This window comes from Sinocyclocheilus rhinocerous, unplaced genomic scaffold (assembly GCF_001515625.1).
Source record: "Sinocyclocheilus rhinocerous isolate Xijiao unplaced genomic scaffold, SAMN03320098_v1.1 scaffold369, whole genome shotgun sequence".
NCBI lineage: Eukaryota > Metazoa > Chordata > Actinopteri > Cypriniformes > Cyprinidae > Sinocyclocheilus > Sinocyclocheilus rhinocerous.
The window spans coordinates 401,641-415,811 of NW_015666557.1; the positions used below are offsets into that span (position 1 = coordinate 401,641).

Sequence of the window (14,171 nt, forward strand, 5' to 3'; positions counted from 1 at the left end):
TGTTGACATTTTTGCAAATTTATTAAAAAAGAAAAACTGAAAAATGAATACTTTCCGTACCCACTGTATATATATATATATATATGTATATGTTTGTTTAGGCTACGACTGTGTTACGTTTCCAACTTGGATGCGTGACATGTCGTAATAATGCCGACCTGGAGGTACGGGTTTCCCAGGTGTACTCGAAGGCAGTGTAAGCTCACCAGGAAAGTGGACTTTGAGGGCCAGAGTTGCCAAGCACTGCATAAAGGGATATCAGCATTCTTATTACTTCTCCTAGATCACTACCTAGTTTCAGAATCAAAAGATGGACAACACTACTCAGGGGTTGTTGTCAGTAAACACCACAAATTTATGTTCTCTCCATAAATCATGGTCATGGTCTATGGTCAACTCAACTAGTCCACTCAATAAATGGACTTGTTGGTCTTGGGCATGGGGTGTCCAATCCTACTCCTGGAAGGCAATCTTCCAGCAGAGTTTAGCTCTAGCCCTAATTAAACACACCTGAACCAGCTATACAAGGTATTCAGGAAAAAGCCACTTTGGCCCTGTCCCAAATGGCACTGGTGAGGGGAGCATCGGGATCACTAGAAACCTCTAGGTAGGTGTGTTGGAGCTAAACTTTGCAGGACATTGGCCCTCCAGTAGCTGATTAAGGGCTTTTAAACCCCAAGACACCAGGGAAAAACATAACCTGCCAAGACTGTCCTGCTCCTGGAGAGCCAGTGTCCTGCAGAGTTTAGCTCCAACCTGCCCCAACACACAACCCAAGTTTATAGTTATCCTGAAAACCATAGCTGGTTCAGGTGTCTTTAATTAGGATTTCAGCTAAAGGATAGTTATTAGCCATACAGGAGCAGGATTGGATACCTGATATAACCAGTGTATACTTGACAGTCCTTATCCCATGGTTTCAAAATGTTACACAAATACAGATCTCTGTAATAGAAGACACAATGTAGCTGTGTCTAGCAAGCAAGGCACTTGAACTCCACCAATGAGGATGACCAAGGAGACATTAGGGAGAAATTAACCAAAATACAGAACCACACCTGAGCCAACATGTAGTGGCTTTGCAGCCTGATAAAGACTTGTTGTTTGTGTGGTTTGCCTGTCCCCAGCTGAAAGTAGAACTGAAATAGAGGAAGATGACAGGAGGCATGTTGCCGTCATATTCCCAGCAAAAACTTCCTTCAGCTCACCCAGCTCAGACGCTTGAGGTTAAACTTTGGGCAGCTTCATTTCCTTGGCACAAAATAACAAACAAATCATTCAGTCAGAGTGGCACCAACACCAACTGCTTCAGGTGTAACAGATGGTGTTGTGGAGCTGCTTGAAGGTGCTACACTGGGACCTGGCAACACAACTGTTGTTTTCTTGATGCAGGCTTTCATGATTTGCGTTCGGTTAGGATACAAGATCCATCAGTTCCTGCAATTCCTCTTCCATTCCCATTGAGCACAATGATGCTTACCACAGAAGGGGAAGCAGATGTGTAGAGGAGACCACAGACGGGACTCAGTACAAGTGGATTGTCTCCCAGGATCGTATACTACTGTTTTACTTCAATTGCTAACAAAACACAATTTCTTCCTCAGATCTAAGTACTTCACTGGAGTAATGACAGCTGCCATTATAAACATTTTAGTGTTAGATTTAAGGATAAAACATTTTAAGTAAATTGCTTATAGGCAGGTGCAATGAGTTTTATGTCAAAGCAAATGTGATGTATATAATGCATCTATAAAACCATGTAAATTATTTGGCTAAAGACTGGCCATGAATTATAATTTTTTTTTCTCTAAGTGATAGCTCTGGGCACGGTGTGCCAGATGCTTTCAGATAAGCAGAGTTTTGCATTCAAATGCAGGAAATTTATCTAGCTGACAAAGTGTGAAGTGAAGGTCAAATTTCTTAGGGAGAAACCTATTTGCTAAAGAAAATGATCAAGGATTTTTTTTTTCATGGAGTTATGTATAATAAAAAATAGCTCAGGCTCTGCAAATAATTTGGATGTAGCAACATAATAATGAAGCAATACAACCTTTGCTCATAAAGGATCTTTTTGTATATTTTCTATCAAGAGTTTATCATAGCAATGGCAAACCTAAACTGTGTCACTAGGCTAAAATATTCTTAACACTAAACCCATTCCTGTTTGGTTTATGATATTTTTAGAATGAGAATACTGTGCAACAAAATATGACTTTGGAATGGGATTATACATTTGCTTTATGATGCATTATTAAATGTTATTTTTTCTTGTTTATTTAATTTCATTACAGTTTTTAAGGCATTAAAGATTATTTTTTACATTTAAGTTGCCATACATATTTTTAATACATAGTGCCAGTCACAGGATAAAACAGATGTTATCCCTCTTAAAAAATATAGTCTGCTTAACAATAAGCATATATCAGATCTCTATAAGATCTCTATTGTACTGGCTTGCTTGAAGAATGTGATTACTTTGTTGCGATTAACTGATTGCAGGCATCATGAAATCAAATTAAGTGTATTAATTAGTGCTTCTTTTCTCCTTGACTAGAGGAAAACATTTTTCAGTTCAATTCAGTTCCACTCAATTCAAATTTAATTGTATAGTGTTTTTCACAATACATATTGTTTCAAAGCAGCACAGAAAATGCACAGTTATGGCACAACTTATGCACTTCTCTATGCCATTTAAATCTAAAACTGATCATTTGAGACCCAAATGTCAAAAAAAATAAAGAAATAAAAAATAAATGATAAAGAATATTAAACATCAACATTTAAAAAGTCATTCTAATAGGATTCCTCACAAATAATTTGTATTAAATATTAAAGATAAACACAAGAAACAATTGTTCCAAGAGGAAGGCATGATCAGAGCTAAGCCCTGTGTTCGTAGTAAGCAGGAGGAAATATAGTACGTTTCTGTCATCTGTAAAATTTTGCTCTCAAATATGTGGCTTTGCATTTCCATTCGCAGCCAGGGGATACGTTTGCATTGCATCTCTCATTTTCATAATTACTGCACTTCAATTGGGACAAATGCATGTTGTTGAACTGCAGTAAAACTATAATCAAATGATATGGTCATGTCTAAGACACAGGCAAATAACTTTCCATCTAATATTATTCATTAAATTGTTCATTAAAAAATACATCAAAAACTAATACAAATGTATAATAACTTTATAATTTGTGTTTAAATTTATATTTGTTTAATTTAAATGTTTTCATTTATCATAAAGTGACTTACTGTACATTGCATTCAATGTTCATTGCACTGTAAAAAAAAAAAGATATTTTTTAAATGTTGTAAATAAAAGAAAGATTATTGGAGTAGGGTTTACAAGAAAATACAATTTCAGTCTTTCTACTTATAAACGGCCATTTCCTTGCAATTAATTGTGAAATGTACTAAAATGTTTCTACACCATTTTTTTCCATCTGTTTGAGCTACAGAAATATAATTACTAATAATATCAAAATAAACATATTATTAATTTAATGATACGAGAATACAATACACACTACAAAGTACCAAAAAGTAAAAAAAATAAAATAAAAAAAAAATGTTTGTTAAATATTTTTAAAAAAAATATTTCAATTATTTAATGAAACGAAATCAGTTAAAGATTAGATGGTGGGACGCTATATCAAATAATGTGACACTTACAGTATCTGATACCATGGTACAGCCATTACTGACAGACAGGCTATTTACTGGCAGACAGGGAAACAGCACTGTACAAACACTGTAAATTGTTTTGAATGAAATGAATGAAAATGCTCTGTCATTTATAACAATGCAGGTATTCATAACTGAAATGAATGAGGAGACATGACCCGATAAGATCCCTCATTAAGATGCTTGCATCTAAATTCAGAAGGCTGTATGGCCTGTCGTGTCCCGGTGGACAGGTGCTCGGAGAGCGTGCTAATGAAACCCCTGAGAGTCCAAACGCTGCTCGACAGCTAACAGCACTTTAATATCACATGTTATGAATGCACATCGATTTACAGGTCAGATTTTGAAGAATTTGAACACATTTCTTCTGTGGAACTGAAAAGGTGAATTTTTTGACGGACAACCTAAATGGAGACACAATTACATAAGAACCATTAATAATCACTGTAATAATTGCTAACCTGCAATTGCTACCTTCAGGGGTTATTTCTACTTGATTTAATCCATAAAAAAATAAAATATTTTTAGTTTAAGTGCACATGTCTGACAGACTAAAACATATGAGTAAAATGTAATTCTTTACTGATAACCTCGGAGCTTGACAGACACCATCCACATTCATTTTCATTTTATGGAAAAGAGTGGTCAGGATATTCTTCAAAAAGGAATATTTTGTGCTCCGCAGAATAAGGAAAATCATGTGGGTTTGAAACGCCATACAATTAGATAAATGGTGCCAGAATTGTCATTTTAGGGTGAACTGTGCCTTTAAGACAATAGACGCTCCCCAGTGTTTCTGTTAAAGAGGCCATGTTTTTATGGTAACATTAAACTGCTGTTTACAACAGGCCACAATTTTCCACCCATCCCACTTCTGACAATCAAAAAATACACAGCCGACTATTTACACAGAACAATCAGTCGCCGTCATTTTAAGCTCAAATTTCATTTGAAAGCTCAGGATCAACATCAGAATTCACACTGAATGAAAAATGAGCCTTTCATTGCGACATGCTATTGGATATGTTCAAACAGAAGTTAAATGACGATGCGCTTTGTATTTTACTATGGACAAACACATGTGTCTAGAATGATGGATGAATACTCTCAGACAAACATGCTATGCAACTAAAGCGGAGATATCTGTGAAATTGAAATGCTGATTGAAACATAACTAAGACAAACATGATACGCAACTGAAGCTGAGATATTTCAAACAATAAATAAATAGGTTCAGCAGGCCATCCTACATGTCATTTTATGTGAAAATATGAATATGCTCTACTGCATTTTCATGTTTCTATTATTTGACTTATATTTAATATAATATTAAACTAAAAATGAATTTAGGTTCTTCCTTTCCTCAATATTATTTTCCATTTTAGACCTTTGTAACATTTGTTTAACTTAAGGCTGTAATTATGTTAGAAACTCTCAAATGTGCTGTAAACTTGTGCTGAAAACAGTTCAGCTATTTTTTTTCTTTACTCTTTTTAAATTCACAACTATGAATAACATTAGGAATCACATACTGTGACATGTTTTCAATTCAAAATGTGAACATCACTAGCAAGCGAGTAGTTATCTGGAGCTTTCCTGGTGGGCTTTTGCAGGAATGATTTCCTTTGACTGACCGTGTTTAAAGTTTTAAAAAGTGACATCAAGAAGAGACATAATTTTGGTGGGAAAACAATGGCAAAAAATAGGATTTTGATGTGAGAAGACAACAGGGGATGGACTTTTTCATAGAAGGAAGTGTTATTATGGATTATTGACCGGAAGTAAAGGTTTAGGAATTATTGTGATGTTTTTATCAGCTGTTTGGACTCTCATTCTGATGGCACCCATTCACTGCAGAGGATCCATTGGTGAGCAAGTGATGGAATGCTACATTTCTCTAAATCTGTTACTTTGAAAAAAAAAAAAAAAAACATATCTACATCTCAAATATTTTCAGCAAAATTTCATTCATGGGTGAACTAATTTCCTGTAAGAGTTTGAAATGATAAACCGATATATAAAGTGTTGAAATGAAAACAAAAAGTATTATGACACTTTATGGTTGCTGTGACAAATGTAATACAAAACAAACAAACAAGTAAACATAAAAAAGTAGTTCTAAACACTCAATATCACAAATGATAGTTATATAATTACCGATATATAAAGATATATACAGATAAATACCGATATATAAAGTGTTGAAATTACAACAAAAAGTATTATGACACTTTATGGTTGCTGTGACAAATGTAATACAAAACAAACAAACAAGCAAACATAAAAAAGTAGTTCTAAATACTCAATATCACAAATTATAGTTATATAATTAAAGCATAATACTTGGTGGCCGTTCATAAAAATGATTTTTAAGGTGGAAAATAGTTAACAGATTATTTAATAAATAAATTCTAATTAATCTTTAAATAGTAAACTATTATCAATATGATTGTGTAGTTTGTTGCAAAAGGACATTTTAGGACGCTGGATACTTTAGGGTGTTATGGTGGCAAACATTTCACTAAAACACAAACATCTTGCTAGATTGGAGCTTGTTTTAGTGGACTTTGCTCCCCGATCACTACTCACTACAATACACTGATATATGGACTTGGTGAAAATAGGATCAGGTACCAGAATTAGTCTGTGATGGGACACAAGAGGAGCACATAAGCCAGTCACTAATCAGCTTAGACAGGATTAGGTCTCTAGACTCTCGACGCGTCTGCAACAGGCTTGGTAGCAACAGGTTGGTCAGCATGTGAACATGCCATTGGATAACCAAATGAAGAGAAACAAACCGAGAGATTAATTCTTATGCACTGAAGTTCAAGAGGGATCTTCATTCAGCTACTGAAGCTTTCAACCAGGCATTGTATCAAGGTATTTACCTGCTTCAATGTTTTTGAGCAAATAAATACCAGAATAGATTCCTCTTTCTCTCAAAGCCACAGCGATCCACTCTGAGTTTTAATCCAATGGGAATCTAACAACGGCTTGGCTTGTATTGTATTTCATCTATATATTGCAGGCAATAGAGCACCATGTGAAATCTTCATAAAATGGCTACTTATGTACCGTGGTCAGCAGTTGTCTGGACTCTCAAGGGCCTGTTGTGCACATGGAGGTTTTTCTGGGTAATTATGTCCTCTTTAATTAATGCCAGTGTTAATGCATTCTATAAATATATTGTAGTTTTAACTGTACTGCTACACAAATCACTGGTAAATCGAATCAAATGTTATTTGTACTGTAGGTCAGCCCATATTGTGCTCTAAAATCTGCATCATGGACACAGCACGCAGCTGACACTGACCATAAACCCCCATCACAACTGACCACAGGTAAATCCTAATATCACCAAAAAAAACCAGTCATCAATCAGTTTTTATGCAAAGGAAGCAAAGTCTGCTAAATGTTTACCAATTATAATGTAAATGTAATGCTTGTACCTGTCCAATAGATGGCAGGCTAGTTTTGTGAAATGATAAGTATTCTGACGAAATCACATTGCAACTCACTTAAATATACAAATTAAGAAACCTTTTAAAATAAAGCATAGCAAAACAGTTTACATCTGAGTTTATTATGGATTTAAAAAAATTTAAAGGGAAGTTCATCCAAAAATGAACAGTCTGTTATTGATTAGGCACCCTCATGTTGTACAGAACATCTGTGACTTTCTTTCTTCAGAGGAAAACAAAAGACATTATGTTTTTGTCAATACAGTAAAAGTAAATGGAGTGCCAAAGAACATTGGACTCCATTGACTTTCACTGTACAGACAAAAAAACATAGAGATATTCATATTCACAGAAGTAAAAAGTCATAGAGGTTTCGTAAGACATATAAGTTAGTAAATAGCGACTGATTTATTTTTATTTTTAGGTGAACTATCCTAAAGCCCGGCTCAAACTGTGCGATTTTGGTCACGATTTGGTCGTCTGAGACAAATTTTGAAAATCCTAAAAGATTCCTATAATCCTAGGCTAAAATCTGTAGTCTTTGATCGTTAGTTTGACATGTTCACCGACAGCCGATTAATGACCGTTGCAATCAAATTTTACCTCCGACAAACTTCTGGCAGCGTCAGAAGATTTGGCGCACAGTCCTGCAGTGTGACATTTCCTACGACGAACGTCAAACTATCTTCACTTTTCAAGACAAGCCATGATCAGAATTAATGCTAGAGGTTCTTGCGCGCACCTGTTTTGCATGCGTCTTGACTGTCGTACAGTCTGACATTAATGACAACTGAGATCCCACAGTGTGACATGATCATCATGTTCGTACAGTCTGACAAGTACAATCCTAAAGGACTTTTAAAAAATCGCACAGTGTGAGCCCGGCTTAAGTGTGTATTAAGTGTTTGACTCCATTATCCATATCAAAACAGAATCAGCATTTGCCAAAATATTAACACTAAAGACTTTTATAAATCTGTAGCTGTCCAGGATGTCATGCATCTCGCAGGGACAAATGTAAATGCAGACTCAGAGAAAACGACCAAACCAGAAAACTGTGTTCAGCATGAACGCGCAAATGGCCTGTTCAAGAGACTGCTAAAGGCTGAGGGGGAGATTCAAGAACTGAAGATAGAGATTGCAAACCAGAGAGCATCATGGGAGACGCGGTTTGTGGAGCTGCAAAAGAGACAACATAATCTTAGAGACCAGGTATGTGGGTCTAATAATATTTCAGAAATGAAACTCATAAATCCATTATAATGCTGTGACACTATTGCTTCATCTGCATTGCTGCTTTTATCTTTTATCTGCTTTTGCTAAATGCAACATATAGGCCTAGGCATGCTTTTTTGATAATGCTATAACTGTTTCATAAGTTAATTAATGGGGATGGCTAAAGTAACTAGCAATGCTCACAGGTTGCAGTACTTAAAAATGCTTGGTGTAATGACTATGTGGCATCACTTTATTACTAAATGCTACTATAGCATCTATCATGGCAGATAAGCTTGAAATGCAAACTTTCATATCATCAGTTTGTCGCGCTCACAGTACATAAGCCAGAACTAAGAACATAAAGCTTGTTGGCAGGAACAATTAAAGTCTCTTCAAAATGAAACTAAATACTGACAAGCGACAGGACATTTTCGATTGATTTAATTTCTGCATTCCTCTGGAAAATTCAAATTCAACTAAAGAAAATTACACATACAATACAGCCATAATGGAGTCTTGCTTGAGTGTGGGATTATATACAACAGTTTAATGAACTACTACATAATACATAAGGAAGTGCAAAATATTTTAACCCTCTGGTGTGTGAAACTATGTGCTCTTATATTTTGTGTTAATAAGAGTTTGATTGCAAAACATTCCACGCGAAATTCCCCCAACAGATTTCACAATGGATTCAAGAAGCTCACGTGAATATAACCAAACCTTCAAGGTGTGAAATTTTACAGGCAAAATCCTGTGTTTTATTATAGGAATTCTCATAATCGGGAATTTCATGTAAAGGTGAAAGATTTCCCCGCACAGATTTTGAACGCTGCTTAGTTTGAAAATGATTTGTGTGAGCAGTGCAATATTGTTACACTATTAATAAAAGACAATGTAGATCAAAATAGTTCCAAACAAAGCCACACAACCACTGCAACATTGAGAAACACGTTGTAGTGGTGTTTTATTCCTGAATGATTGAGTTTTGAACAAATCGTTTTGAGTGAATAATTCAGTGACTCCATCATAAAGACGTTCACTTGTTTCATTTCTGAATGAATCAACATTTTTGAACAAATCAGTTGAGTAAATGATTCAGTGACTCCATCATAAAGACAGTCACTTGTTTCATTTATAAATGAATTCACATTTTTGAACAAATAAGTTGAGCGAATGATTCAGTGACTGCATCATAAAGATGGTCACTTGTTTCATTTCTGAATAAATCAGCATTTTTGGACAAATTGGTTGAATGAATGATTGGTAACACTTTAGAATAGGGAACACGTATTCACTATTAACTAAGAGTTTTGCTTGAACAAACTCCTTATTTGCTGATTATTAATAGTCAGTAAGGTAGTTGTTAAGTTTAGGTATGGGGTGCACTGTTAAAAAATGACCGTGAATTTAACGGTAAAAGACTGTAAAAATGCTACAGTAAAAACCTGTTAAATGGTTAACAGTAAATTATAATAAGCAACTAATTAATAGCTAAAATTTGAATGATTCATGACTAACTCATAAATACAGTGTGGAAACAGACAAGATTTGAGTAGAGCCTTTTTAACTCGTATTTTAATTGTGTTATGTGATCTTTTCAGTTGACCTCTGAGATTCTGGTAAGGACTGGGATGCTGTACAGAGACACTGATTCAGAAGAAACAAATGAAGTCTTTCTAGGATCTGGCTTGGAGAATGGACTTTATTCTGAGGAGAAGGAACATGAATGTTCTAGTAAGTTCCATTGGTGGACTGTCTGGATGTCAGAACTGCCCTTGTGGGGATAACTGAAATTAAATAAATTTGAACAAAGGAGACATTTCTTCCAACTTTCTGTAGGTTGTCTCAGACACCAGCAAAAGGGACCTGATGTGGAATTGCTTCGAGATGGTGTTGACCAAAAAAGTTTGTGCGGCAGTCAAACCTCCTGCCCATCAGACTCCAGAGCCACTTCTGCCATGTCTAACATCAGGTAACTTTGATAGTGTTTTAAGCTGGACATGTTCATTCATGCCTTGCTCCTGTCATTGAAAGGTACTGTCACAATAAAGTGTTACAGAGAATTGTGTCATAAACAGAAATATTTGACTGTGGAATGCAGTGACTGATCAATCAGAAGCACATATTCCAGAGATCTGTGTAGTAATGATATATTGTATATAATTATATATATTATATATATATATAATGATAACGCATGTCACACCTCTGTTCATCAATTTGCACTGGCTACCAGTAGCTGCTCGCATTAAATTCAAGGCATTAATGTTTGCCTACAAAACCACCACTGGCTCTGCACCCATTTACCTAAATTCATTACTTCAGAGTTAGTGAGTGAGTGAGTGAGTGAGTGAGTGAGTGAGTGAGTGAGTGAGTGAGTGAGTGAGTGAGTGAGTGAGTGAGTGAGTGTGTGTGAAGGTGTATATATATATATTTATATACACCTTGCTACGTGTACTGCGTTAGGCTAACCGAGACTTGTCATTTGCACTTATAATACTTTTGTTAGTTTTGACTGCTTTTATTGTCCTCATTTGTAAGTCGCTTTGGATAAAAGCGTCTGCTAAATGACTAAATGTAAATGTAATGAATAAATCATTTATTAATCCCCTTTTGCATAGGAGTATAGTAAAGTGTTACATTCTGTGTTAAATTTTACTTGATGTTCAAACTATATACTATACTTTGCATGACCTCTTTCTTCAGTGTAAGGTCTTGGAGGAGCAGAGGGGGACCTCATCGAGTGTTTGTACCCCACTCCCCCCTGGATCTGAAGATTGGGCACAGGGTCCGAATCATGTTACCCTCTGGACGCATCAGCACCGGTACCTTACGCTACCTGGGCAACATGCAAAACTCTCCCGAATACCATCTTGGCGTAGAACTGGAGTTGGCTGATAATGGACAACATGATGGCACCTATGAAGGACAGTGCTACTTTGACTGGTATAATCATTTTTCTTGCTTTCAACAATTCAGAAAAGACTATATAAGAATGTCCACTGTGGTGGATTAGCATAACTATGTCCTGCACTATAACAACACTTGATAAAACTACTTGGTAAAACACTGATCTTTTCCGCAGAGTAGATATTGGTACTTTAAATAGTTAAGCTATTTATAGATTATTATTTTAATATTTAATATTTCAGCAAGGATACTTAGAAATGTTACCACATTGATCCTTTCTGGTAATATATTTGCCTTTTAAGACAGTGGTTCTGGGCCAGTGACCCTCTATTCATTATCCAGATCCCTTACCACCCCCATTAAATAAATTGTAGGCTATTGTCTTCCCAGAATATTAATGTTGGTTCTTCCTCTTTTTCTTCTTCTTTTTCTATCACTAAAAAAGCATGTCATTGATTACCAAATAACAAATTTGATTTGACTGGACAGTTGGAATATCATTATTATTATTATTATTAATAATAAAAAAAACTTTAGGTAGCTTATCACAAGTAGCAGTCAATCAGCAAAGAAGAAGCATTATTATTATTTTTCCAATGGAAAACAAGAGCAAGGGGGGAAAATGCTAAAGGATGAATCTTAAACGTCTAGTTTGTTTAGTGATGTCAGTTTTGATATGTGTCTGGATCAGTGTTGGGGAAAGTTACTTTTAAAAGTAATGCATTACAATATTGCATGAAGAATAGCTACTTGAAAAAAGTAATCTGATTACGTAACTCTCGTTACTTGTAATGCGTTACCCCCAACACTGGTCTGGATGTTGCGTTTTACGCTACAGAAACAAATGCTAAAGTTAAGAGTTAATTGACAGTTTTCACACCCTGTCTACACCAGATGAGAACGGCGCGACACATTGCACCAAAAGCAAACAGAACGCATTATTATCAGTGAAACCGGCTGTGTCCGAAAGCTTATGTAGCTGACTTGTTGCCTTGCTGATCTATCAGGCAATGACTTTGCAGGCAGTGTTTGTGAACAAAGGTACCTCCCCAAACTGAATTCATATATGGCGCTTTTCCACTGCGTGGTACGACTCGGCTCGGTTTGCGTTTCCACTGCAATTTTGTAACGCTTTAGAGTGGGCGGGATTATTCACATGTCGTTATAGTTGTGCCGCCTCTACTGTCGCAACTCCTAAAAAACTTTTTCATTCTGCATCGCCCCATCAAGCTCTCGCTGGATCCGCTCCTCTGCTATCAACGAGAGGAACGTCTGTACTTCCTAAACAGACCACGAAACAGCCATTTTTTGGTTGTTAAAAATGGTGCGCTCATTCAAAACAGTTGCGTTCAATCCTTCGCTGGCTGTGCTGATTTAAATCTAGCGGTTCTGTTGTGTTTGTGTCGCAAGTTCAGCAGAGTTTACACGTCACGTTTTGGTAATGGTACGGTTCCCTTGGAACCTCAACCGAGGTGGTACTAAAAAAGTACCAGGTACCAGGTACCAGGTACTGTACCCAGTGGAAAACCCCCCAAAAGTGAACCGTACCAAACCGTACCGTGCCGAGCACAGCAGTGGAAAAGCGCCAATAGACTTCTGAGGCAGCATAACAGTTTAGTGGTCAACAAAAAAAAAATTGTTCAAGTTCAAGTCTGCTTTATTGTCAATTCTTCCACATGTACAGCACATACATACAGAGAGCTATAAATAGAGAGAGCTTTAGTGATAACTAAGCAAATATTTAATTACTACAATGCTAATTTTCTTGCTAGAAATGATATCAAAAGTGGAAAAAATTACCACCAACCACTTTCATGCACCATCTTTATTTTTTAGCTCAACTGTCATGTAATGGAACACACAGGACTGTGTGCCTTGTTGCCTTGCCACCTTAGTATGCTGCAGAGGTAGTATTTTTCAGCTTTCGGATGCAGCCGCTGCCTACACTAGTAGTCGACAGTAAACGCATGACCCGTTCTATACTTCCAGCAACCGGTGTTAGAATGTTGCAGACCATATTCTTTTGTAAGTAGCTACAAGTTTCAGCTCGTCTTGTCGTGACTCTTTGTTGTAAAACAACAACAAAAACAAAAAAAACAAACAAACCCAGGAACACCTCAAAACCCATTTTCTAAAATACTGATTCCAGTGCCCCAGTTTTGAGTAATGTTGTTTAAAAAAGACATTGTCTTCAGTGCTCTTCTTTGCTTCTGATATTTCTTTTTTAATTTCCTCTTTCTCTTCAGTGACCCTGGACATGGTGTGTTTGTAGCATTCAGTAAATTGTTAATGGCTTGGGAGTAGATGCTCTTATGGGAACACTTAAGTGAAGACTCTTCAGGCCACTCAAGGGTACTCTTGCAACAATTCGCTGTATGGATCCACAATAGAGCGCTGCAATGGTGACATATTTTTGTAGGCCAACCCAGAAGTTAACATCATCCTGGTTCCATCGACAAAAACACAATATAATTTTTTTCATTGGCTCTTGGATTATTGCTGAAAGTAAGAAGTAAAAACGTAGGCTACACCAGTCACATGACTTCAATGTCACCACCATTGATCTACCAACAACTCTTTCAGTCTTTATACAAAAACATTTTCCCTGAAAGTTTGAGCTAGAATATTTTGCAAGAGTGTGACTATAAACACAATGAGGCTTAATGAGTAGTTTACCTGTTTGCTTTGATGACGTTTAATGTCCCAGACGACCTCTGTAGTCATATTTAGCTACTTGTTAGCAACCACCTTTATCAAGACAAGTAAAAGCTTAAAAAAACACAAGGTGTTATTACAGATGTATTTTATGTCATTGAATAAAACGTGACAATATCTTGAGCTTGTGCTCACCACTTCAGCCATTTACCCAAAAACCCATTTAAAAAAAAACA

At 36.2% G+C, this 14,171-nt stretch overlaps 1 protein-coding gene across 2 annotated transcripts; it reads left to right on the forward strand.

Annotated features, from left to right (window-relative positions):
* The first annotated feature begins 6,401 nt into the window (after window positions 1–6,401).
* LOC107732735 (uncharacterized) lies at window positions 6,402–13,816 on the forward strand. 2 transcript variants are annotated; one of them, XM_016544152.1, is made up of 8 exons: window positions 6,402–6,568; window positions 6,717–6,822; window positions 6,942–7,029; window positions 8,132–8,361; window positions 9,972–10,104; window positions 10,210–10,342; window positions 11,077–11,316; window positions 13,527–13,816. In XM_016544152.1, exons 2-8 carry the CDS (start codon window positions 6,748–6,750, stop codon window positions 13,582–13,584), a joined length of 957 nt encoding a protein of 318 aa, XP_016399638.1. In that variant the 5' UTR covers window positions 6,402–6,568; window positions 6,717–6,747; the 3' UTR covers window positions 13,585–13,816. The 2 variants fall into 2 exon arrangements, with proteins under 2 accessions (XP_016399638.1, XP_016399639.1); XM_016544153.1 differs by having other exon boundaries at window positions 9,984–10,104.
* The last annotated feature ends 355 nt before the right edge of the window (window positions 13,817–14,171 follow it).